Genomic DNA, 23,438 nt, shown 5'->3' on the forward strand with positions numbered 1-23,438 from the left:
TTCGTTCAAACTAGTGTAAATGCACTCTTCATTAGACTTCTTAGCAGTTTTGAGGAGTTTGACAAAAACAACATACATTTTTTGGAAATCTTTGAGCTAGAGCAGTTAGTGGGAAAATAATATCTAAAAATAATCAATAAATAATATCATTATCTGGCCAAACAGTGTGCAAAACTATAAGGCTGTGTTGTGACTGCTCCCTAGAGTTACTCTTTGAAATTACAGCAACATTTGAAATCGAAGCTGCATGTAGCTTTATAAAATGCGACCTGGATATGTTTTGACTAAATATGGGCGTCTCCTGGGAGATTAAGAAAATATTTAGTTTTGCATAATTGATGTGGTAGTTTTGGAACTATTAGTTAAACGATGAAGGCTGGTGACTTAACGCTGTTCAGTGCTAATGTTAGCTGTTTGAGTCACGTATGACTGGTTGAATCAACAACGCTGGTTTAATTTTGAGTAAATATGAAATTAAAATGAAATACATTAAATTATAATGTATTAAAAATACTACAAATTCGTACTTTTTTCAATTGGGGGTATAGCTCAGTGGTAGAGCATTTGACTGCAGATCAAGAGGTCCCCGGTTCAAATCCGGGTGCCCCCTCTTTTGTTACATTTGTCCCTTAAATTACCTGAAATTACTTATTGTAGCCTATTTGTCGTCCATAGGTAGCGGGCTCAAATAGTACTGAGCAATAGGCCATATTAATTTAAAGAAATAGATCTTGAAAATTCTATCATTGTTTACTCACCTTCATGCCATCCCAGGTGTGTAAGACTTTCTTTATATGGCAGAACACCAATTCAGGTATTTAGAAGGATATTTCAGTTCTATATGTCTATACAATGCAAGTGAATGGGTACCAACATTTTGACGCTCCAAAAATCACATAGAGGCAGCATAAAAGTAATCCATAGGTGGTTAAATCAATGTCTTCCAAAGTGAGTGAGAAACAATATAAAACAGTGAGAAATCAATATTTAAGTATTTTTTTTTATTATCAATCTGCAACTTTACTTCCACATTGTTCTTCTTTTGTTTTTGGCGATTCACATTCTTCATGCATATCACAACTGAATGGGCAGGGAAGATAATTTATAATAAAAGAAAATTACTATAAATTACTAAAATATCGATTCTTATATGAGGCTCAGTAAATGATGAGAGAATTAAAATTTTTGGTTGAACTGTCCCTTTAAATTTATGAAACATTTGCTATAACATTGTAGGCCAAGGTTACAGTAGTGAATAAAGCAGAATGATACAATGTTTTAGTCTTGATGTAAAACGTATTCCAAAAAGTATTTGGAACATTGCAAGTCCAATTTGGGGATATAAATACAAGCAAATATGTTTATAAAACTTTTACAGCACAGAAATTGGTTACTTACCAACCATCCAACACCAACTGCAAGACCTAACAATGACCTGTAGGTGTCACTGTTGGCCTATATTGTTTGACGCCACATGTTCTACTGCTCATTATTTCATTACTTTTTACACACTTAGAAGGGTTCTCTATATTCTGTGCTTATAAAAAAAATGGAACAAAAATCGAAACACATTTTCAAAACATCTCAATTTATTTGTAATGATTCACTATTAGTATACGTTCAAAATGTAACACTGCAATGATATTAAACACAATTGAAATCCACTGACTTCGCCTTGGATTTGGCCACAAGATTTTGTAATTTAAATTCTTACATCTGTTCAGAGCTCAGCAGTAAACACATTATTACATACATTTTTCAAATGTAACAAGTGGTAGACCTATAACTTTCCATTTAATTTTAATGCAGACAGACTGTTTTTAATTGCCTTGGAAATACTGTTTTACTCACTTGGCCATACAGCAAAAATAAAAACAATAAACGTTTGCTTTTCAAATTTTGTCATGTTGCGCAGTCTGTCTGTTTGTGCGTTCCATCAATGTTGTAGCCTACAGTATGTGCAAATCAATATTCTGTTTCCTAATTCAATAACAGGGCAAAACTTCATGTAAGTGTGTGGTATGACAAATCACTAATACTAGAGCAAGCTAATGTAATTAAAGTTCTGTCAAGTCCATGTGGCTAACTAAGTATTATGCATCTTTTTCCGCTGAACATATAAATCACAAAATATCTTTTTCAAAATGAAAAATCTATAAAGATATGCTGTACTGTACATTAACTGCAATATGTTTTGGGATAACACACATCTCATTTTCACAATTAAGGAGTGAAATTAGCAGAATTGCTGGTCACAATCACCATGTCTTTGTTGCGATTTGTTCCTCTTTCAACAAATGAAACCTTCTTTATCATAAACAAACAGCATAAGAGGTGTTGCAGGATGGGCTGCCAATTGTAGGGAGACATAGAAAAGCTCACAAAAACTTTAATGACAGTCTCGAATGATCCCTCAACTGCCACAGCCTCTAATATCACCTTTGTCTTTGCTCCTAAAATTAATCAGCACAATAAAACCTTTTACACAAATGTACTCTTCCTTTCCCTTGTGCAGGAATTCCCGCCTCCTCAGCACTGCTCCGCCTCAATGAAGCCCTCTTTCTCGTAAACCCCAAGTTCAACCTCATTGTAGCTAGAATGACATCCTTGGTTCCGGAACTTCATGGAGGGCCAATAGTTATTAGTGCGGCGCTGTGAACAAAGACACATCGATATACCTGTTTCTAATTGGTTGCATAGCAGGACAATCCGGGGCAAGTCGTCACACAGGGAAATTGTCTTTTCACTATAGGGCTATATCTTAGTAACTACATACAGTATGTTGGTTTCAAACACTTTCAAAATGCTTTGAAATTAGAATAAGAATTTGTGTTAATTCTATCATCCAAATAGGGTCTCCCCTGTATTGTGCTAACAGAAAATGTGCTCACCTGCATTAGGTAGAAAGGAGGAGCAACAGTTGGATGTGTGTTAATGTAGTAGACAGCCAACAGTGTCAGGAACACCAGCAGAACCAGAGCTGCCACAACACCTGCAATTATCGCTGTGTGTTCTGGGGCCTCATCCTCACCTGAAGGGCCAGTTGGAAAGTGTGAGAGAACGTGATAAAAAAACAGGAATGCAAAGTGGTTAAGCTCAATTCAAAGAAGACAAAAAGAGACAATTTTCCAATTCAACGAGTAAGTGTAGGATGTGCAACTCTTTAAATGAACACAGAGCAACAAAAGACACAGACAATTCAGCATAGCATATTTATGGCGAATTTATGGTCAAGTGGTCAAAACCTGATCAAAAAATGTATATTAGTGCAATATCAAGTAGAAGCATAGTCTTTGGTCTAATACTGTGCTGTGGCTGTATTCAAATGTAACTCTTCATTTTTTATTTGTTTACCAACTACACTATAAAGTGGTGCCCTGCAACTGTTATTTCAAGAATTCTACTTTATCTAACACATAAAAAATACTTGTGTCAGTATAAACCAATTTGTCAGGATGTATATATACACACACACACACACATATATATATATATATATATATATATATATATATATATATATATATATATATATATATATACATACATATTGTTCTTAATTTAAACCAATGAATTTAGATGTTACCACATAAAGCACATTTTTACAGTTTTAATAAAGTGAACCTAAAAATTGCACAATGTGACATCTACAGTAACTGGTTTGAAGTCAAAAATATTATTTAACATCTCTGAATCAACTTGAATAAATTAGGTGAAAAAAAAAATGCAAATTTTAAGGTTTAGATCTGGTAGAAATATTTCCTGACAACCAAATCTCTGTTTCATTAGTAGTCTTTACATACAAGATTGTGACTATTAAAGCAATACAAATACAGGTGACCTTACTACATTAATTAGACTTTTTATTCATAATACTTTAATTAATTAGGTGAAAGTGTCTTCCTTCTTTCGAAATATATAATCATGGGTTTCCAACTCTTGTGAAACATTTTGATTGATCCTTTCATTAAGTACTTAATTTTCTATAATTAAAAGGATTATATCAGATCACAAAGCCATGTTGACACGCTGGGCAGTTTTGGTGATTTCCACTCTAACAGTATTCTTCTGCTTTCTAGTAGAGAGGCAAATTAAATAATATTTTTTGTATCGTTTGTCATAAATACTCCATCTCCTGGAACCTGAAAAATAGCAACTTCAGCACTAGGTTGGATGTCTAAGTCAAAAGCATCATTTAGCGTTTTAAATATGTATAACCAATAATCTCTCAACGTATGACAAGACCAGAACATATGAACAAAGTCAGCTTTAACATCATTGCATCGATCACACATTTTATCAATGTTAGGATACATTTTAGAAAGTTTGGATTTTGTAAAGTAAGTACAACGAGGACCTTAAATTTGATAAGATTGAGGCGTGCACAAGAGGGTGATCCATTTACTCTGCTCAGAGCCTCATCCCAGACTACACTTGAATTTCAGTTCTCAACTCCTTTACCCACACTGCTCTGATTCTGTCAATTTAAATTTTGTTTAAGGACATAATTTTATCATATATTTCTGAAATCTGACCTTTAAGAACTATGGGAATCTGTAGAACGTTGTCTTATAGTGACGAAGTAAGACAGGAGAAGTTTAACTGAGAGATCACTGAAACTGGCAAAAGTATGATCTATATACCTGTAAAAATCCCCACATTTGATCAGGCATATCCTTTGCCACTGTGCAAAAGTACAATACATTTAGCCAACAGAGAACATATGATTATTACTGATAGGACTTAACATAGATAAATCTTTGAGTTTATTCATTTGCCTAATTTGAGACCATATCCTAAGCATGGAACTTCCCACAGGACTTGAATTGTGTTGTTATTAGAGCAGAAAGTGATGTTGAGATACAAGTATTTGCTTCTGCTTTACACCAGTCGTTCACTGGAGACTTATACCAGCAAATAATGATTTGAAGATTTGCAGCATAGTAACCCATAAATTAAGGAAGAGCTAAAACTCCTTGTGATCGTTGCCTTTGAAGGATCTTCTACAATTTCTAGGATTCTTTCCCCTGCACAATAATGATAACACAGGTGAAAGGTTCAAGACTTTCACCTGTACTGTTGCACTTGTGTATATGGTTGTGTGACAATAAAGTGATTTGATTTGATAACATGGGTTTATTCAGCCACCGAAAAAAGACTTTGGGAGAAAAATCAAGAGAGACTGAAAAAAGTATAAAGCCTTGGTAAAAAATTCATTTTTATACAGTTTATTTTACCTACCAGAGATAAGTGCAATGCATCCCATCTCTGTAAATCTGATTTAATTTAGCTTCTTAGTAGTAAAAAATTATTTGCATACAACTCAGTAAAACTGTGGGTGATATAAACTCCCTAGTATTTTAAACCAGATTTAGACATGCAAAATGGAAGGCAGGTTTCCTGGATTTGTAAGGCAAGGGAATTGATCAGGAAACACTCACATTTGGAGAGGTTTAATTTGTATCCTGAGAATATGCCAAAGTCTGATAATTTCTGCACTATTTTTGGGACATTTTGTACTGGATTTTAAACATATAACAGGTGATCCACGTACAGGGAAACCCTATGTTCCATGCCCATTTTATCAATGCCCTGTACAGAATGCAAGGCTTTAAGCATAGTAGAAAGTGGTTTAATAGCTAAAGCAAACAGAAAAGGGCTTAATGGGCAATGCTGCCTTGTTCCCCTAGATAGTGGAACAAATTGGGAACACAATTTATTTGTTACAACAGATGCTTTGGGAGCCGAATACAGCAACGGAATTCATGACACATATTTTGGCCAAAGTCAAATTTATTCAATACCGCAAGTAAATAGCTCCACTCAACTCTGTCAAACGCCTTCTCCACATCCAGGGATACCACCACCTCTGGGGCATCCCCGGATACAGGAGAATGCAAAACACAGAGAAGCCTTCTGATGTTAGTGAATAAAGACTCCAAATAAAACCCGTCTGATCCGGTGATACGTCTGGTATAATGTGTCATTTCTAGAGGCTAACAATTTGGCTAGTATTTTTAACATTTAGTAATGAAATTCGTCTGTAGGAACTACAATTGTGTGGGTCTTTTCCCGGTTTCAAAAGAAGTGTGATGGATGTTTTCAAACATTTTCAGAAGAAACTGTGCTAATTTGGAAGCAAACGCTTTATAAAATTCCACAGGGTAACCGTCAGGTCTGGGGGTCGAAGATCTCTTGCAGATCTAGGGGTTGCCCTAGGTTTTCTTTTTGATGTGAATTAACTGTAGGAGTGTCCAAATCTTTAAAAAATATATATGACATACTTGAATTGTCTTCTGGAAACACAGAAGTAAATATTACTGATTTCTGTAGGGTCTATTGTCAATTTCAGTGATCTATTACGAATCTGTAGAATAGCCTGGAAGCCAATTGACATTTTAACTAATGCGCTAATAAATGCCCTGCCTTCTCCCCTTGTTCGTAAAAATGCACTTTAGACCAAAGCAGACATTGTTGAGCATCCTCTACTGATAGATGATCATATTGCCTGAAAACTATCCACAGTCTCTCGTAGTGTATTCACAGAACTTTGTAAAGGTCCAATAGATTCCTGAATCAAGCCTGAAATGTCCTCACTAATGCTAATTTGTTGCTTAGTTAATTCAACGAATGGTCCATGGAGACAGATTTATGCCACAACTTCTTGGTGCTAGAAGTTGCGGCAATGGCTGCTAGCTTACCAGCGATGCTAGCGGTAGATCTCGTTGTCGGTGGAGCTAGAGCATGAACTTTTTCTGCTTAAAATTGCTAATAAAATGGCCAGTGATTTGTAAACAAATATATCCATGATATTAAACATGGTTTGTGGAGTAAAAGTTTTGTTTTAAAAAGGTAGATCGGGAGCCCCTCTTCCTTATGTCTTAAAGGGCACCTTTTATGGAATTTTGAAAATTACCTTTCATGTAGTGTGTAACATAGATTTAAGTGAACAAAAACATCCTGCAAAGTTTTATATATGAAAGTTCACCGTAAAAAAAGTTATTCTCTCTCAAAAGTAGGAGTCGACTCTGAGTCAATGTAATGAATCGATTTTCCAACGAGTCATTTTCCTTTTCGTTGTGACGTCAAGACGAAAAATTATCAAATTGGCCGCGCCCACTCATTGCGCGCGCAGACATCAGGGAAAACTTGAAAACATCATGTCGACAACAAGACGCTGTGTTCTCAAGTGCGTATCAAAAGCGACCTTTTTTTCACTGCCCAGGGACGAGCATGTGAAGAATCACTGGCTAGAGTTTATATTTACAACTATACCACACAAGTATAGCCCGAACCTTGTGCTGTGTTCGCCTCATTTTAATGACGATTGCTTTACGAACATGAATGCTTTCAAGTGTGGATTCGCGAGCCGGTTGATACTGAAGGAAGGTTCAGTACCAAGTTTATTTGGATCAGCTTCCTCCTCCGAATCACAACCTGTAAGTATTATTAATAATTGATGCTTTTATGTGTGTGGCAGCGGGGGCGTGGTCAAGCGCCCGTCCGGGAGAGAAAAGCAGTAAGGGCGCTCACACCTGAGCTAAATGATGACTAACACCTGTCTCTAATTTCAGTAACATGAGGAGAGCGGCATAAAAAGGGCAGGAGTGACAGAGCACGAGAGGGAGAACCCGACCCAGAAAGCAAACCCTAGCATACTGTCAAACAAAAGAGAGAGAAAAATAAACTTACCCCTTAAGTTGACGTTTGTGTCTGTCCCGTCCTTGAACAGTGTTACAGTGGTGCCAAAACCCGGGACTATTTTTTTATTTTTTTTTGTGATGGAACCAAGTCGCCCCGTAGAGTCCTCCCAGCTGGCGGAAATCCTCCAGTCCCTCGCTAATCTCCATCAGGGCCACCAACAAACCCTGCTTGAGCTCCGGCAGGATCAAGATTGGCGGTTCTTTGAGGTCATGCGGGCTCAGGCAGAGGACCGACTCGCTATCCGGAGCCTCCTCAGCCAGGAGGCTGCGTCAGCATCAGCCGCGACCCCGGACACCCGCGCTACGCTGCCCCCGCCCATGTTACAGAAGATGGGGGTGGCAGATGATCCGAGGCCTTCCTCGACTTGTTCGAGAGGACGGCTGACATCTGGGGCTGGCCGCCCGAACAGTGGGCAGCCCGCCTAATTCCTCTCCTGTCCGGGAAGCACAGCTCATGGCGCAACAACTGCCAACGACGAGCCTCCTGGCTTACTCCAACCTAAAGAGGGCCATCCTGCAGCGGGTTGGTCGGAGCCCGGAAGAGAATCGCCAGCTCTTCCGGAGCATGAAGATGGAGAAGTCCGACCGCCCGTTTGCGTTTGTTCAACGGCTCGGGACGCCTGTCGGCGGTGGCTGCTCGCTGGGGACCGCGACGTCGAGGGAGTCATCGATCAGGTGGTACTGGAGCAATTCACGCAAAGCCTGCCCAGGAGAACGGCGGAATGGGTCCAGTGCCACCGCCCGGCGTCGCTGGAGGCAGCTGTTCAGCTCATGGAGGACCACCTGGCGGCGATACCAAGGGCAGATGAGCCCTCCCCTCTCTCTCCCCTTCCCTGTGTCTTCCCCTGTTTCCCCCTGTTCCCTCTCGCTCTGCTCTCTCCCCAGGTCCCGTTCCTGCCCCCGCAGGCGTGGAGGATACAGTCGACCTGCTTCCCGGTCGTGGGAGAACCCGAGCAACCCTTCCCCGTCTTTCAGTCACTCTCCTCCTCAGGTGGTGGCGCCCGCCAGCACGGGTGCGGCCGTGGCGCCTGGGCCGGTCTGCTGGAGGTGCGGGGACCCGGACCACTTCGGGATCAGTGTCCGCTGATGGAGGTGGGGACGGTGGTGCGGGTCTCCGATGTCCCGCAGGCTGCCCCCGGTCGGGCTGGAGTGTACCGGATCCCGGTAAGGATCCAGGGGGGTACATACCAAGCTTTGATGGATACCGGCTGTAATCAGACCACCATCCACCAACGCTTGGTTCAACCCGGGGCTTTGGGCACAGCTAAACGAGTGAGGGTGAGGTGTGTGCATGGGGATGTTCACAAGTATCCATTGGTGACTCTGGCGATTAAATTCCGGGAGAAAAGCATAGTGTGGAGGCAGCGGTTAGTTCCGCCTCACCCATCCGCTAATCTTGGGTACTGATTGGCCAAATTTTAGAAATGTATTAGAGGGAGTCTGTGCGGATGGGTCCTGCATGAAAGTAAAGAGATGTGTGATGTGCGATGCTTTGGCGGGGAGGCGGAGCCGGGCCGCCCTCGGCTGCTCCGAGTGACGAGGGAAGGGGCGAGGGGTCACCCCTCCCTCAGGGAGTTCCCTGAGGGGGACTTCCCCTTGGAGCAGTCGCGGGATGAAACCCTTAAACACGCCTTTGACCAAGTGAGAGTAATCGATGGTCAACAACTCCGGCCGGGTGTCGCCATTTCATATCCGTATTTTTCAGTTATTAAAGATCGGTTGTATAGAGTGACGCAGGACGCTCAAACAAAGGAGGAGGTGACACAATTGTTGATTCCACGGAGCCGCCGGAAATGGTTTTCCAGGCGGCTCACTATAATCCTATGGCCGGTCACCTGGGGAACGGAAAACACTTTTTCGCCTAATAGCCCGTTTCTATTGGCCGGGCATTGGCGGCGACGTCCGCAGGTGGTGTCGCGGCGTGCCGCGAATGTCAGCTGGTAAACCCAACGGCCACCCCAAAAGCGCCTTTGCGCCCCTTCCATTGATCGAGGTTCCCTTCGAGAGAATTGGAATGGACCTCGTCGGGCCATTAGAACGGACGTCACGCGGACATCGCTTTGTGTTAGTCCTGGTGGATTACGCAATGCGGTATCCGGAAGCAGTGCCTCTGAGCAACATCTCAGCACGCAGTGTTGCAGGGGCACTCTTCAAGATAATCTCCCAGGTGGGGGTTCCGAAAGAAATCCTCACCGATCAAGGCACTACATTTATGTCACGAACACTTCGCGAACTTTACGAATTGTTGGGCATTAAGTCGATTCGCACTAGCGTGTACCATCCTCAGACGGATGGGCTGGTGGAACGATTTAATAAAACGTTAAAAAATATGATTCAGTAAATTGCGTACGCGAAGATGCTAGGAATTGGGATAAGTGGCTGGACCCCCTGTTATTTGCAGTACGAGAGGTTCCGCAAGCCTCCACGGGATTTTCCCCATTTGAGCTGCTATACGGACGACGCCCACGCTGGGTCCTCGACGTCATCCGTGAAACTTGGGAGGAGGGACCTTCCAATGCCAAAAATGAAATTCAATACGTTCTTGATCTTAGAGCAAAACTCCATACACTGGGGCAATTAACACAGGAGAATTTGCTCCAGGCTCAAGAACGCCAACGCCGGCTGTATGACAGGGGTGCTCAGCTACGGGAATTTGCACCAGGAGATAAAGTGCTTGTATTACTCCCAACATCGAGCTCAAAATTACTCGCCAAGTGGCAAGGACCCTTTGAGGTCACACGACGAGTAGGGGTCCTCGATTATGAAGTTAAGCGTACCGATAGAGGGGCGCGTCAAATATATCACCTCAACCTCCTAAAATTGTGGAGGGAAGAGGCGGCCTCTGTGACGTTGGCAACGGTAGTTCCGAGAGGGCGGAGCTCGGACCGGAAGTAAACAAAGCCTGCGATCCTAACACCCCGGTTCCGTGTGGAGACCACCTCTCACCACGCCAACTCGCAGAGGTTTCCGAACTGCAAAAGGAGTTTGCGGACGTGTTCTCTCCTCTACCGGGCCGTACAGACATCATACAACACCACATCGAGACCGAGCCGGGCGTAGTGGTACGTTGCCGCCCTTATCGCTTGCCCGAACATAAAAAAAAAATAGTTCGGGAAGAATTGGACGCGATGCTGGACATGGGAGTAATAGAAGAATCTCACAGCGATTTGTCCAGTCCGGTCGTCCTTGTTCCCAAGAGCGACGGGTCTGTCCGTTTCTGTGTGGATTATAGAAAAGTCAATCGCGGTGTCTAAATTTGACGCGTACCCAATGCCCCGTGTTGATGAACTGCTCGATCGGTTAGGTTCTGCTCGGTTTTATTCGACCTTGGATCTAACGAAGGGTTATTGGCAGATCCCCTTGACACCAATATCCCGTGAAAAACGGCCTTCACCACGCCGTTCGGATTACACCAATTCGTGACGCTTCCTTTCGGTTTGTTCGGGGCACCAGCCACGTTTCAGCGCCTCATGGATAGGATCCTCAGACCGCATACTGCTTACGCCGCTGCTTATCTAGATGATATCATCATTTATAGCAATGATTGGCAGCGGCACATGCAACATCTGAGGGCCGTCCTGAGATCGCTGCGGCAGGCGGGGCTCACGGCAAACCCAAAAAAGTGCTGCGGTTGGGCGTGTGGAGGTACGGTATCTGGGGTTCCACTTGGGTCATGGCCAGGTGCGACCCCAAATTGACAAGACCACGGCGATTGCGACTTGCCCTAGACCCAAGACCAAAAAGGGGGTGAGGCAGTTCCTGGGGCTGGCTGGCTATTACAGAAGATTTGTGCCTAATTATTCGGATGTCACCAGCCCGCTGACTGACCTTACTAAAAGGGGGCTCCAGATCCGGTCCAATGGTCGGAGCAGTGCCAACAGGCGTTTATACAGATTAAAGCTGCACTTTGTGGGGGCCGCTTTTGCATGCACCTGACTTCTCTCTCCCTTTTGTTTTACAGACGGACGCTTCAGACAGAGGGCTGGGGGCCGTACTCTGCAGGTGGTGGAGGGAGAGGAGCCCGGTGCTGTACATTAGCCGGAAACTCTCCTTGAGGGAGACTAAGTACAGCACCGTAGAGAAGGAGTGTCTGGCCATCAAGTGGGCGGTCCTCACCCTCCGATACTACCTGCTGGGGCGGGCCTTCACCCTCTGCTCGGATCACGCCCCACTCCAGTGGCTCCACCGCATGAAGGATACTAACGCCCGGATCACCCGTTGGTATCTGGCTCTCCAGCCCTTTAAATTTAAGGTGGTCCACAGGCCGGGGGTGCAGATGGCTGCCGCTGACTTCCTCTCCAGAAATGGGGGGGGAGTGGTAGGCAGGCCGGATGACGCCCCGGCCTGAGTTGGGCGGTGGGGGTATGTGGCAGTGGGGGCGTGGTCAAGCGCCCGTCCGGGAGAGAAAAGCGGTAAGTGCGCTCACACCTGAGCTAAATGATGACTAACACCTGTCTCTAATTTCAGTAACATGAGGAGAGCGGCATAAAAAGGGCAGGAGTGACAGAGCACGAGAGGGAGAACCCGACCCAGAAAGCAAACCCTAGCATACTGTCAAACAAAAGAGAGAGAAAAATAAACTTACCCCTTAAGTTGACGTTTGTGTCTGTCCCATCCTTGAACAGTGTTACAATGTGTTTTTTAGCATGCTTAATAAGTATTTGTGTTTGTTGTGTAGATTACACTCAGCACAGCTTCTAGGTCTCCAATGTCAATTTTTTTGAAATATGTGAAATGTTTGTCGATGTTATTGGAGTTGTCATAAAGAATAGAGCAATAACTTGTAGTAATGCAGTGCTTTACCAATATGTTTATGCGTTGGGCTAACGCAAACAATAACTGATTGGGTGTTTACCACCGAACTTTGGGCTATGATCGCTAACATAAATCAACTCAAATTCCTTCTCTGATTTAGATTTTTTTACTACAAAGCGGTGATGGGCGTTCCGTTTCCGACAATCTCTGCACAGAGTATACCAATCACAACTGACTGGGTCATCTGACCAATCACCGCAGATTAGCGTCACGCAAAGGAGGGTTTGGAAAAATGAGTCGTTGAACGAATCATTTGGGAGTCAGTGAGCAAATCGGGTAAACATAAATGCATATTATAAGACAACAAAAGTGTTTTTTTGTCATTGCATGCATGTAAAACTGTTGTTGGGGACTCCCAAAACAATATTAGGAACATTTTAAATGCCATAATAGGTGCCCTTTAAGTCCTTTTTACTATAAATTTTCCTCCCTGCCCAGTAGGTGGGGATATGCATGAACATTGCATAAAGAAGAATGCGGAAGTGAAAGTGGAGATTTTTTTGTAAAGGACTTAAATATTGATCTGTTTCTCACCCACACTTATATCACTTGTGAACATTTGGATTTAACCACCAGAGTCTTATGGTTTACTTTTATGTTGACTTTATGTGTTTTTTGGGCCTTCAAAGTTTTATAACTGATGAGAGAATTATAATTTTTGGGTGGACTAACCCTTTAAGCTGGTTTAGGCTGGTCACCTGGCCAGGCCAATCAGGTGCTCAGCTGGTTTTGCTAGAAGGCCAGAGTAATAAAGACCAGCCAATCAAGCTGGTTTTAACTTGTTTTTATGCAGGGTTGCTTTGTTCCTTTTTCGTCTGTTTTTACTTCATCTAAAACTACACACAGCAATTAAATGGATTCGATCCCAACAAAGTTTTGCCAGAAACTTCACTGCATTCCTCCATCCTGCCCTGCACTGTTTTCTGCATGGCTGCCTGATGTGATTATGTCTTGAACTGAGGCATTTTGTGGCGTGGGAGAAGTGGGTCATTGCAGCTTGTCTGTCACCCCCACATTTCATTGCTCCAGCTGGGACTGCTTGTTTGGACATTTTATTTTTCCACTTGCACTCATTTTGTTTGGACTGGTGGATTATACACATTCTGATCTAAACTCACTCACTCTATATGCTGCAGACTTCTTTGTTATGCTGCCATTGTATGTCTTTAATATGTAATTTGTTATGTTAATGATCAGCTTGCTTGTCTATTTTGTGTAGCACATTGTGCACTGGAAATTCACTATATAAAATTAAACAAATTATTAGGATTGATAACTTTCCTGGTCATGTGATTTCGATATGAGGGGCGACTCACTCTGTGTAGAATTAAACAGATTTTTCTAGGTCGCTGATCTGTCTGGAGACATACCACATGTACTGTAAGTGTGCATCATTTTAATCATATGTCTCAAAAATACTATTTACTTCTTTATATGTAAATTACTTTTTCTTTAATGGATCACCATGCTTAGTGCCCCTTTAATGTAGGTTTTGGTTGAAAAAGTGAAGAACTGATGTAGATCTGAGCTTTCTTCCAAACGGGTGAGGCCTTTAGGTTCACAGGGTTGTTAAAAGGTTCGGTGAAACAGTCCTTTCACAACCTAATGAAGCTAATATAACATTTTTATATAATAGAAATGAATAAAAATAAAGGCGAACCCTAGATGGTGGAGGGACAAACCTTTGCATTATGATTGACAGGATTAGATGTACATGCTTGTCCAACACTTTGATTAACTTTATATAATAAATGATCATGACAAACTTTTCGCAACTGATTTCACACTAAAAACGGCTATAAAATTTACTTTTCTTTGATTAATAGCCAAGACTGCCAAAAGCACAGAGCCAATCACTGACTCACCATTGCCATAGTGGTGAAAGAGAAGTTTGGTGTCATCTGTGGAGGAAAGAGACTGTTGTTGTACAGAGTGATGGTAGAGGCTAGACCAGCAAGGACAGCACGAGAGTATTTTAGCATAAGCGCACATGCAAAATGCCTTCACAAGACATAAGACAAAGACACACAATAACTTACGATTAGCTGATAGACCTTAAACATCAAGCAAAAAATAAAAGGTGACCTGCAAAGTTCTATTTCTAAAGTATAGACTGGAAAACAGGAGGAGACTGAATTTGTTTGATCATTACAGAATAAGTCAGCAAACAAATTTGAGTTAAAATTACAATGAGTCAATAAGTGTGTACATCAGCAAACTAGTGCAGTTATGAATGTAATGGCCTTAAAGTGTCAGTTCTAATATATCATGCTTGTCCTGGTTCAACGAGATACTCACCCTCGGTCACAGGACTGGCAGGTCGGGCAGCAGGGGAGGGAGTGGCCGGTGGTGATGAAGAAGTAAAAGGGCTGATTGAACTCTCTTGTCCTCCCTGAGCATAATCTTCACATGTGCCTTTTGCCTTAGACAAGTAAATACCAGCTCAAATTATGATGTGTTAAAAGTGTTTGTGAGTACAAAACCAGTATTAATAATGACATATTTATACACTTTGCGGTCTAGTGTTCAAAGATTTGGTCCTGGAAACTGGGCGGTTAGAAGTGATTCAATGTGATTCATGAGCTAATACCTTTTGGCCCTAAAGACCCCATGAAATTGAAGTTTGGAGAATTTTACGGCTCTGTTTTTGTGGCCGTGCTAGTTGCAGCAATATGTGCAAAAACCATGCGTTAGGTCTATCCCATTCTCGTGAGAGCACTAATTGTAAGCGCAATTTTCATGACTGCTCAGCCCCAGTATCCAGTACCCAGATACTGTCATGGTTACTGTTGTAACCTCCGTTCCCCGAGGGAAGGATGTTTTGTCCCTCCTGCCACAGCACTAGACCTACCACTATAAAATGCCGTAACTTATTTTCGGCACCTCAGTGCAAAATCCAGACTGGCACTCACTTCCCTTTATACCCGTATGTCCGGGGCGGGGCATGCAAATTCTGTCTGCCAACTTGACATTGGCCTTTTCTCAGGTTCAGAGGTACGTTTGGCATCCCAGGAAGACCGCTTGTGTCACTTCATTCGACACAAGCACAATCCATTCCTGTCACACATTCCTTCCCTCAGGGAACGGAGGTTACAACAGTAACCATGACGTTTCATTTGAGTTATTTTGACATTTGAAATTGTGTTGGGTTTACTAAAGTACTTTCAGTTAGGTTCCCTCTGCTTGAAGCATGTAAATTGAAATTACATGGTAATTCTAATTTAAGAAAACCAATTTAAAACATGTGGAACCAAATAGTGTCACAGAGCAGGGGATTCCTCAAGGCAGCAGGAAACACATACGTCCTCGGTAGTATTTCACGACTAACACCACTGGAATGATAGCAGACAGAATATAAGAGAGCTCACAGCAAGGACGTAGTTATTGCACAATAGAAATTAAGACACAAATTGTCCATATTTCTGTTCTTCAAATGCATTGCATACAGCCCAAATACACTACCAACCTCTAATGAAAAGGCTTTCCTTATTTATATCAACATTGCTTGACAGGGAATGGAAATATTATAGGATGCAGACGATGAAATATCGGTAGAAAAACCCATGTGGAGAGTCACTATTTATTTTTTTAATCCCATCAAATCTAAATATTTTTCTTGTTATAGTTGTGATATTAGTGTTTTTTCAACTTTGGGGCCTTTTAGCACTGTGGTATTGTAGAAAGTAAAGTCTTGTTAAAACATTTTTACACTCTTGATATTTTTACATTTTTATTTGTCTACTAAAAATTTTAATCACAGTGTAATTTTCAGCACATCCCAAATTCTGTATTGTTTTTAACAGAATTCCATGTTGAAAATGATGGTAATTGAAATAAATAAATGTAATTGTTCAAATTAAAATGGCTGGTCCCTTGCTAAGGCTAATTTCATTGCTAACTTATATTTATCCTAAATTCACATATTTACATTTCACAATTTGGCAAATTTTCAATTACAACTTGACTGAAAATCACACGTCACACATGTGATTCTACCCTGATATTTCTGTTTTCTCCAAACATCACTTGTTTCATATTTCATCTCAAGTATGCTCTCTCATGCTCTGACACTTTTGTTGACTTGATTAACAAGCACACTAATTTTGGAAAAACATTTAGAGGCAAAATTGTTTCGTGTGGTGAAAATCATTGAAAAATTTTATTTTTGAAAAATGTACAGAAAAAATTCACACAATAAATATGGATACGGTTGAACTTTTCTTCACTGTTTCAAATAGTGCTGCTAATGTCAGCCTGTGCGATTATATGAAGGCAAATTCTGCGATTTTATTAAATAAATAACCTGAACCAGGCTTAACTCCTGAAATCCTAGCATTACTCTCTCTCTCTCTCTCTCTCTCTCTCTGTGCGTGTGTGTGTGTGTGGCCTGCCAGTGAGCAATGGACATAGGACAGTTCTTTAAAAGAAAAAGACAGATTCAGGTGAGAGACTAGGGACAGTCCATAATGACCTCTGTCTTGTTTTTTGTTTTTTTTGTTCTTCTGAAAAGTGTTAAGCTAAAGTAACAGATAATGCAAACCAGCTGTTGTTGTATCAAATTACTTATCTAGGCAATGGTCCCCTGCTTTTATTTATTTTATTTATTTCCAACCCTCAATGGAGAATACAGCTTCTCTTGTGAAAGGAATTTGTGATTTAAAAAAGTTTCTAAGCCCAATAATAATAATAATAATAATAATAATAATAATAATAATAATAATAAAGACATTTAAAATGGCACGCCTCTGTGTGCCTTTTGATCATATCCTTAGAATCTGTAAATGGTCTCCATAACATTTTTGTGACATGAAAACTGACCTCATCTCTCCTGCCTACAATATATTTGTGTATGATTGTCAGTGCCAAGGGAAAGACAGGGAGATGGAGAAGGAGAAAGGGAAAGAGAGGGAGATAGAGAAGGAGAAAGGGAAAGAGAGCGTGCAGGAAGAACAAGGTGAGGAAACAACAACAATAAATTGACATATAGTGAATAGTGGCAAGCAAAACAGTAACTACTCATACTCCTATACTAACGTATTGGCATTAAGTAGCCTATATTACATTTACTTTTTGTAACATTATTTTACACCACATTTTTTCATAATAAAGGAGGAGGAAAACAACAGGGAGAGTCCATAAGGGATGAGAGGGAATTGACTAGTGAAAGAAATGAAGAGACAGAGGGAGTGCAACATAGAGACCACTAAGCCAAAGCAGCAGAGACAGAAGAGAGCTGTTCAGACTTAGGGGATAAGGACACTGGTCCTAAACAGTTAAAGCTGTCTCAATACCCTCATACTCAGTTTGGCACACAAAAAAGAGCCTTTCAAGAACCATTTTTTGTAAATAATTTACAGAAGATGAATTACATTTTGTTGTCCAAGTACCTGTTACTTTGTTCAATGACAATAATGTTGAATCTAATCTAACCAATCTGATGACTGTTGATACAAAAGGAGGCACATGGAGTTAACGGTCAGGAAAACCACCTGAGTGAAGAAGGTTCCCTATCGAGAGGTCTCTCCTATTGCGTAAGTAGCTAACGCTATGGGAAAACTCTGTTTCTCGAGAAATATTGAAGTCTTTATGTAAAACGCATTGCAGCTGCACAGCAGACAGCAATGAGCGAGGCAGCTCGGTCATTGGCTGTGCTGCGGCAACTTGCTCGAACCAATGACGGGGCGACTCTGAACGCACGACCAATGAGCGCGCGCTTCGCGCCCGCGCGCTCAGAGCCAGCCAAGATTAGCATGGCTAAGGCTATATATTAGGCGCCCGTCATGAGAGTTCTTTAGATTTAATCTCCTTCAGCAAAGACCTTCTCTTCGCTGGATGCCGCCTTCGCCGCGAACGAGCCTGCTACCACCGTGCTGCCGTCCCCTCTGTTCGAGCCGCTCACGGAGGCTGCCAGAGCACGCAGACTTCAGTGACGTCATGCCGGGCCAGTCCCCGCGTGCTTCACCACTACCCGAGAACTCCCCGCCGCCAGTCCATTTCAACGCAGGCGGACCAGCACCCCTCCTACAGAGCGGTGGGTCTCGTCTCGTTCGGCGCGTCAGGGGACGACGGTGAAAAGGATGACAGCCTTTCCATTGACGCTGCATCCGACAACTGGCCGGGCTCGGCCTTCGACCCCGCGCCGTCGACATTAGCGGACACGAGCACGGGCACCAGCATGGACTCAGAGATCGTCTGCATCCTGTCTAAAAGGTAAGAGAGTTCACTGAACGCTTCACCGAAGCTCGGAAGGATTCGCAGGCTATGCGTCACTTCCTGCCCAAGTGCTCCAGCTCGTCACAGAGCCGCCAGAGACCGCCTCAGCAGCAGCAGCGAGCCAGGGCGGCGCCTCCTGTCTCCAAAACGTGTAAAACATTACCCAGTCCCCTTACAGGTGGCTGGAAATGTCTGTACAGCAGTCAATGGGCCAGTCACAGAACTCGCTCACCTGCAATCAAACACCGTTTTAACGGCAACACACAGAAATCACATTTTCTGCCTGTGTCACTAAGGGGTCACGTGTCCACACTAAAGTGCGCATTCCCACATATCAATACTGTCCAAACAGTGCCAAATACTTCCCCAGCTTGAGCTGGACGCCCCATAAATGTAGATCGTGTGCCTATTGTCATGTATGCACCACTACACACAAGCACTGTTCCCACAGTAAAAGCGGGAAATACTATAAAGGTAGCGAGCGTGCCTGCTGTGATGCATGCACCCCTACACACAAACACTGTACGCATGACCAAAAACCCTGCCGCGAGCGGGAGGCTTTATGAAAGTGGCGCGCGTGCCTACTACAGTATATGCACCCCCACCCATAAGCACTGCCCATACAGTTCCAGACAGTTCTCTAGCTCATGCCACGAGCATCACAGATGCGACGCGCGAGCCAAGAAACTCCCTGCTAAGAGCGGGAAGCTTTATAAGTGGCGCGCGTGCCTATTACAATGTATGCACCCCCACCCGTAAACACTGTCTATATAGTTTTCAAACATTTCTCCAGCTCATGCCGTGAGCATTACGGAGATAGCGCGCGTGCCTGTGATTTCACACGCACCCCTGCACTCGGCACTCAACACAACTGCTCAGCGCGCGCCCGCGCCTCTGAGAGCTGTAAGCTCAGTGTTAGCACATTTTCTGCCTGTGTCACTAAGGGGTCACGTGTCCACACTAAAGTGCGCATTCCCACATATCAATACTGTCCAAACAGTGCCGAATACTTCCCCAGCTCAGCTGGACGCTCCATAAATGTAGATCGTGTGCCTATTGTCATGTATGCACCACTACACACAAGCACTGTTCCCACAGTTATAAACACTTCCCCAGTAAAAGCGGGAAATACTATAAAAGTAGTGGGCGTGCCTGCTGCCATGCATGCACCCCTACACACAAACACTGTATGCATAGCCACAAAAAAAAAAAAAACCCCGCCGCAAGCGGAAGACTTTATGAAAGTGGCGCGCGTGCCTACTACAGTATATGCACCCCCACCCATAAGCGCTGCCCATACAGTTTCAAACAGTTCTCTGTCTCATGCCGCAAACATCACAGATGTGATGCGCAAGCCAAGAGACTCCACGCTAAGAGCGGGAAGCTTTATGAATGTGGCGCGCGTGCCTATTACGATGTATGCACCCCCACCCGAAAACTCTGCCATACAGTTTCAAGCATTTCTCCGACTCATGCTGCAAGCATTTCGGAGATAGCACGCGTGCCTGTTCTCTCACACGCACCCCTGCACTCGGCACTCAACACGGCTGCTCAGCGCGTACCTGCGCCTCTGAGAGCTGTAAACTCAGTGTTAGCACAAGGCAATTTGCCGGTCGTCACTACATCACTGCGACACGCCCCCAGCCAGCATTCAGCCCATATCTGTGTGAGCAAAAGCCTGGGAAAAAAATCCCCGACATGCCGAAATGCGTTTTGAACATAATAAAACACGGTTACTCACTTCAATTCGCTCGCAGACCACCCCGCTTTTCAGCGGTGGTCGAGACGAAAGTGAGGAAAGAGGTGTCACATGTTCTACGCACCGAGGTGCTCAAACTGATAGAGAAGGGCGCTATAGAAACTGTTCCTCCCTCTATGAGCGAGGCGGGTTTTTACAGCCGCTATTTTCTCGTCCGAAAAGGACGGTGGCCTCCGACCCATCCTAGATCTCAGACATCTGATCAAAGCTTTAATGATTCGCTCGTTCAGAATGTTAACGACCAAACATATCCTCGCGCAAGTTCGCCCCAGGGATTGGTTTCTATCAGTGGATTTGAAAGACGCTTACTTTCACATTCGATAGCGCCTCATCACAGGCCTTTTCTGAGATTCAGCTTCGAGGGACAGTCATACCAGTACACAGTACTACCATTCGACCTATCATTGGCCCCCGTACATTCACGAAATGTATGGACGCGGCACTTTCCCCTGAGACAGCGGGAGTCGCGAATACTGAATTACCTTGACGATTGGCTAATCATAGCACAATCAGAGGGTCAGTTAACGACGCACAGATCTTGGATTATCAGCCATCTAGAATGCCTGGGTCTGAGAATCAATTTTGCAAAGAGCGTGCTATCCCCCAGCCAGAATATCTCTTTTCTGGTAATAGTGCTAGACTCAGTGCAGATGACAGCGCGGACATGCTGTCCAGAGACAAGGTTCTCCCAGGAGAATGGTCTCTCCACCCCCTGACGGTTCAGTGGTTATGGCAAACCTTTGGCGACCTCTTCGCCTCCAGGGAAAATGCGCACTGCCCCCCTTTTCTTCTCAAAGAGCACGGACGCGCTCGCCCAAGTCTGGCCGAGCCGCCCCTTGTATGCTTTTCCCCCGATCGCGATGCTACCTCAGGTCATCAGTCGGATCAGGGAAGTGAAATGTGCAGTGCTCCTGGTAGCCCCACTCTGGAAAAACCAGACGTGGTTTCCAGAACTGATGCAGATGATGCAATCTGCCCCATGGCCGATTCCGTTGAGGCTAGACCTCCTCAGGCAGGCCAACGGGATGATTCTTCATCCCTGCCCCGATCTGTGGGCCCTCCATGCATGGCCCCTCAACGGGTTCCCGAGAACCTCCCCAGTGGAGTTTTGAGAACCATCACTGAGGCGCGAGCGCCCTCTACGAGGCGCTTATATGCCCAAAAGTGGAAAGTGTTCAGTGACTGGTGTGATACCAAGAGCTTGAACCCCAAATCGTGCGAGATACCAAGTGTACTCGCCTTTTTTTGCAAGAGCTGCTGGAGGCAGGCCGCACACCCTCCACGCTCAAAGTCTATGTGGCTGCCATAGCGGCGTCACACAATCCTGATAAAGGACGTTCATTAGGAAAAACGACCTAATCATTCGTTTCCTAAGAGGCGCTAGGAGGATGAACCCTCCTCGCCCCCCCTCGGTGCCGATCTGGGACCTGGCCACGGTCCTGGACGCACTCAAGAGTACCCCGTTCGAACCTCTCCGAACCGTGCACCTTAAACAGCTCTCGCTCAAAACTGCGCTCTTGCTGGTGCTCGCCTCAGTCAAGAGAGTGGGCGACCTGCACGCGCTGTCATCAAGCGCTGCTTGCCTGGAATTTGGACCTAACGAATGCAGAGTTGTCCTTAGGCCAAAACACGGGTATATTCCTAAAGTGCTCTCCAAACCCTTCAGAGTACAGGTGATATCTCTGGCAGCGCTATCGTCCCCAGCAGACGAAAGCGACGCTAATTTACTCTGCCCGATCAGGGCGCTCAGAGTATATTTGGAACGTTCTACCCTGTTCAGACAGACGGAACAATTATTCGTATGCTTTGGCGGCTGCACTAAAGGTCTCGCAGTTTCAAAGCAAAGAATATCGCGCTGGATAGTGGATGCTATAGCACTGGCTTATGAAGCCAAGGGCCTTCAATGCCCCTTAGGCGTCAGAGCTCACTCTACGAGGAGCATGGCCTCCTCGTGGGCGTGGTCGAGTGGGATACCCATTGAAGATATTTGTGCGGCGGCAGGCTGGGCCTCACCTTCGACATTTATCAGGTTTTATAACCTACAGGTCCCCTCATTGCATTCCAACATTCTATCAGCCTGACTATAGAATGGACTGGAGTATGTATATGCTGAGCATTACCTCCTCCCTTATAGGTCCGTCTCTGACTGACTTAAAGGATTTTTTATGCATATCAGTATATAGAAAACTCAGTACATAAGATATGTGCTTGTGTTTGTACTATGAGTGCCCCACCATGGACCACCTTGGAAGGCGCTCTATACTATCCCATTATGTAGCTCGCCGTTGGCCGGCTCGTGGAATAATCACTTTGCTTTAAGGCTCAGGCATCTGCCTCTGGCTTTATAGAGCGAAGTCAGCACGCACGGCGTTTTGCATGGTGTTCCCATAGCGTAAGCTACTTACGCAATAGGAGAGACCTCTCGATAGGGAACGACTCGGTTACTAATGTAACCTCGGTTCCCTGAGAGGAGGGAACGAGTATTGCGTAAGCTGCCGTGCTTGTGCTTGGTCAGTTCGCTTCAGTCGATTGAACCTAAAGAACTCTCATGACGGGCTCTAATATATAGCCTTAGCCATGCTAATCTTGGCTGGCTCTGAGCTGGCGCTAGCGCAGCTCATTGGTCGCTGGCGTTCAGAGTCGCCCGTCATTGGTTCGAAGCAAGTTGCCGCAGCACAGCCAATGACCGAGCTGCCTCGCTCATTGCTGTCTGCTGTGCAGCTGCAATGCGTTTTACATAAAGACTTCAATATTTCTCGAGAAACTGAGTTTTCCCATAGCGTAAGCTACTTACGCAATACTCGTTCCCTCCTCTCAGGGAACCGAGGTTACGTTAGTAACCGAGTCGTTTTTGTGTTTGTTACAGGGGGCTGTCTGTGTGAACTCTCACAATTAAGCTGGTGCTCTGAAAAGGTATAAAAAAAAAAAAAAAAAAAAAAAACTGGATT

General features: G+C 44.0%; 1 protein-coding gene and 1 non-coding gene across 5 annotated transcripts in view; one reads left to right on the top strand and one right to left on the bottom strand.

Moving 5' to 3' along the window:
* The first annotated feature begins 538 nt into the window (after positions 1 to 538).
* Positions 539 to 610, top strand: trnac-gca (transfer RNA cysteine (anticodon GCA)). Its single transcript has one exon. It is a non-coding gene; the product is annotated as a tRNA-Cys (tRNA).
* A 963-nt stretch (positions 611 to 1,573) lies between these two features.
* Positions 1,574 to 23,438, bottom strand: part of LOC127633677 (plexin domain-containing protein 1-like) — a 52,036-nt gene continuing 30,171 nt past the window's right edge. For 2 of the 4 annotated variants that reach the window (XM_052112923.1, XM_052112924.1), the window contains exons 11-14: positions 14,817 to 14,940; positions 14,384 to 14,419; positions 2,892 to 3,031; positions 1,574 to 2,652 (exon numbers count right to left, since the gene is read on the bottom strand). In XM_052112923.1, the coding sequence (XP_051968883.1) occupies positions 2,530 to 2,652; positions 2,892 to 3,031; positions 14,384 to 14,419; positions 14,817 to 14,940 (423 nt within the window). In that variant the 3' untranslated portion in view covers positions 1,574 to 2,529. The remainder of the gene's footprint in view (positions 2,653 to 2,891; positions 3,032 to 14,383; positions 14,420 to 14,816; positions 14,941 to 23,438) is intronic. The other 2 variants (XM_052112925.1, XM_052112926.1) reach the window with 1 other exon arrangement.

Source organism: Xyrauchen texanus, chromosome 40 (assembly GCF_025860055.1).
Source record: "Xyrauchen texanus isolate HMW12.3.18 chromosome 40, RBS_HiC_50CHRs, whole genome shotgun sequence".
NCBI lineage: Eukaryota > Metazoa > Chordata > Actinopteri > Cypriniformes > Catostomidae > Xyrauchen > Xyrauchen texanus.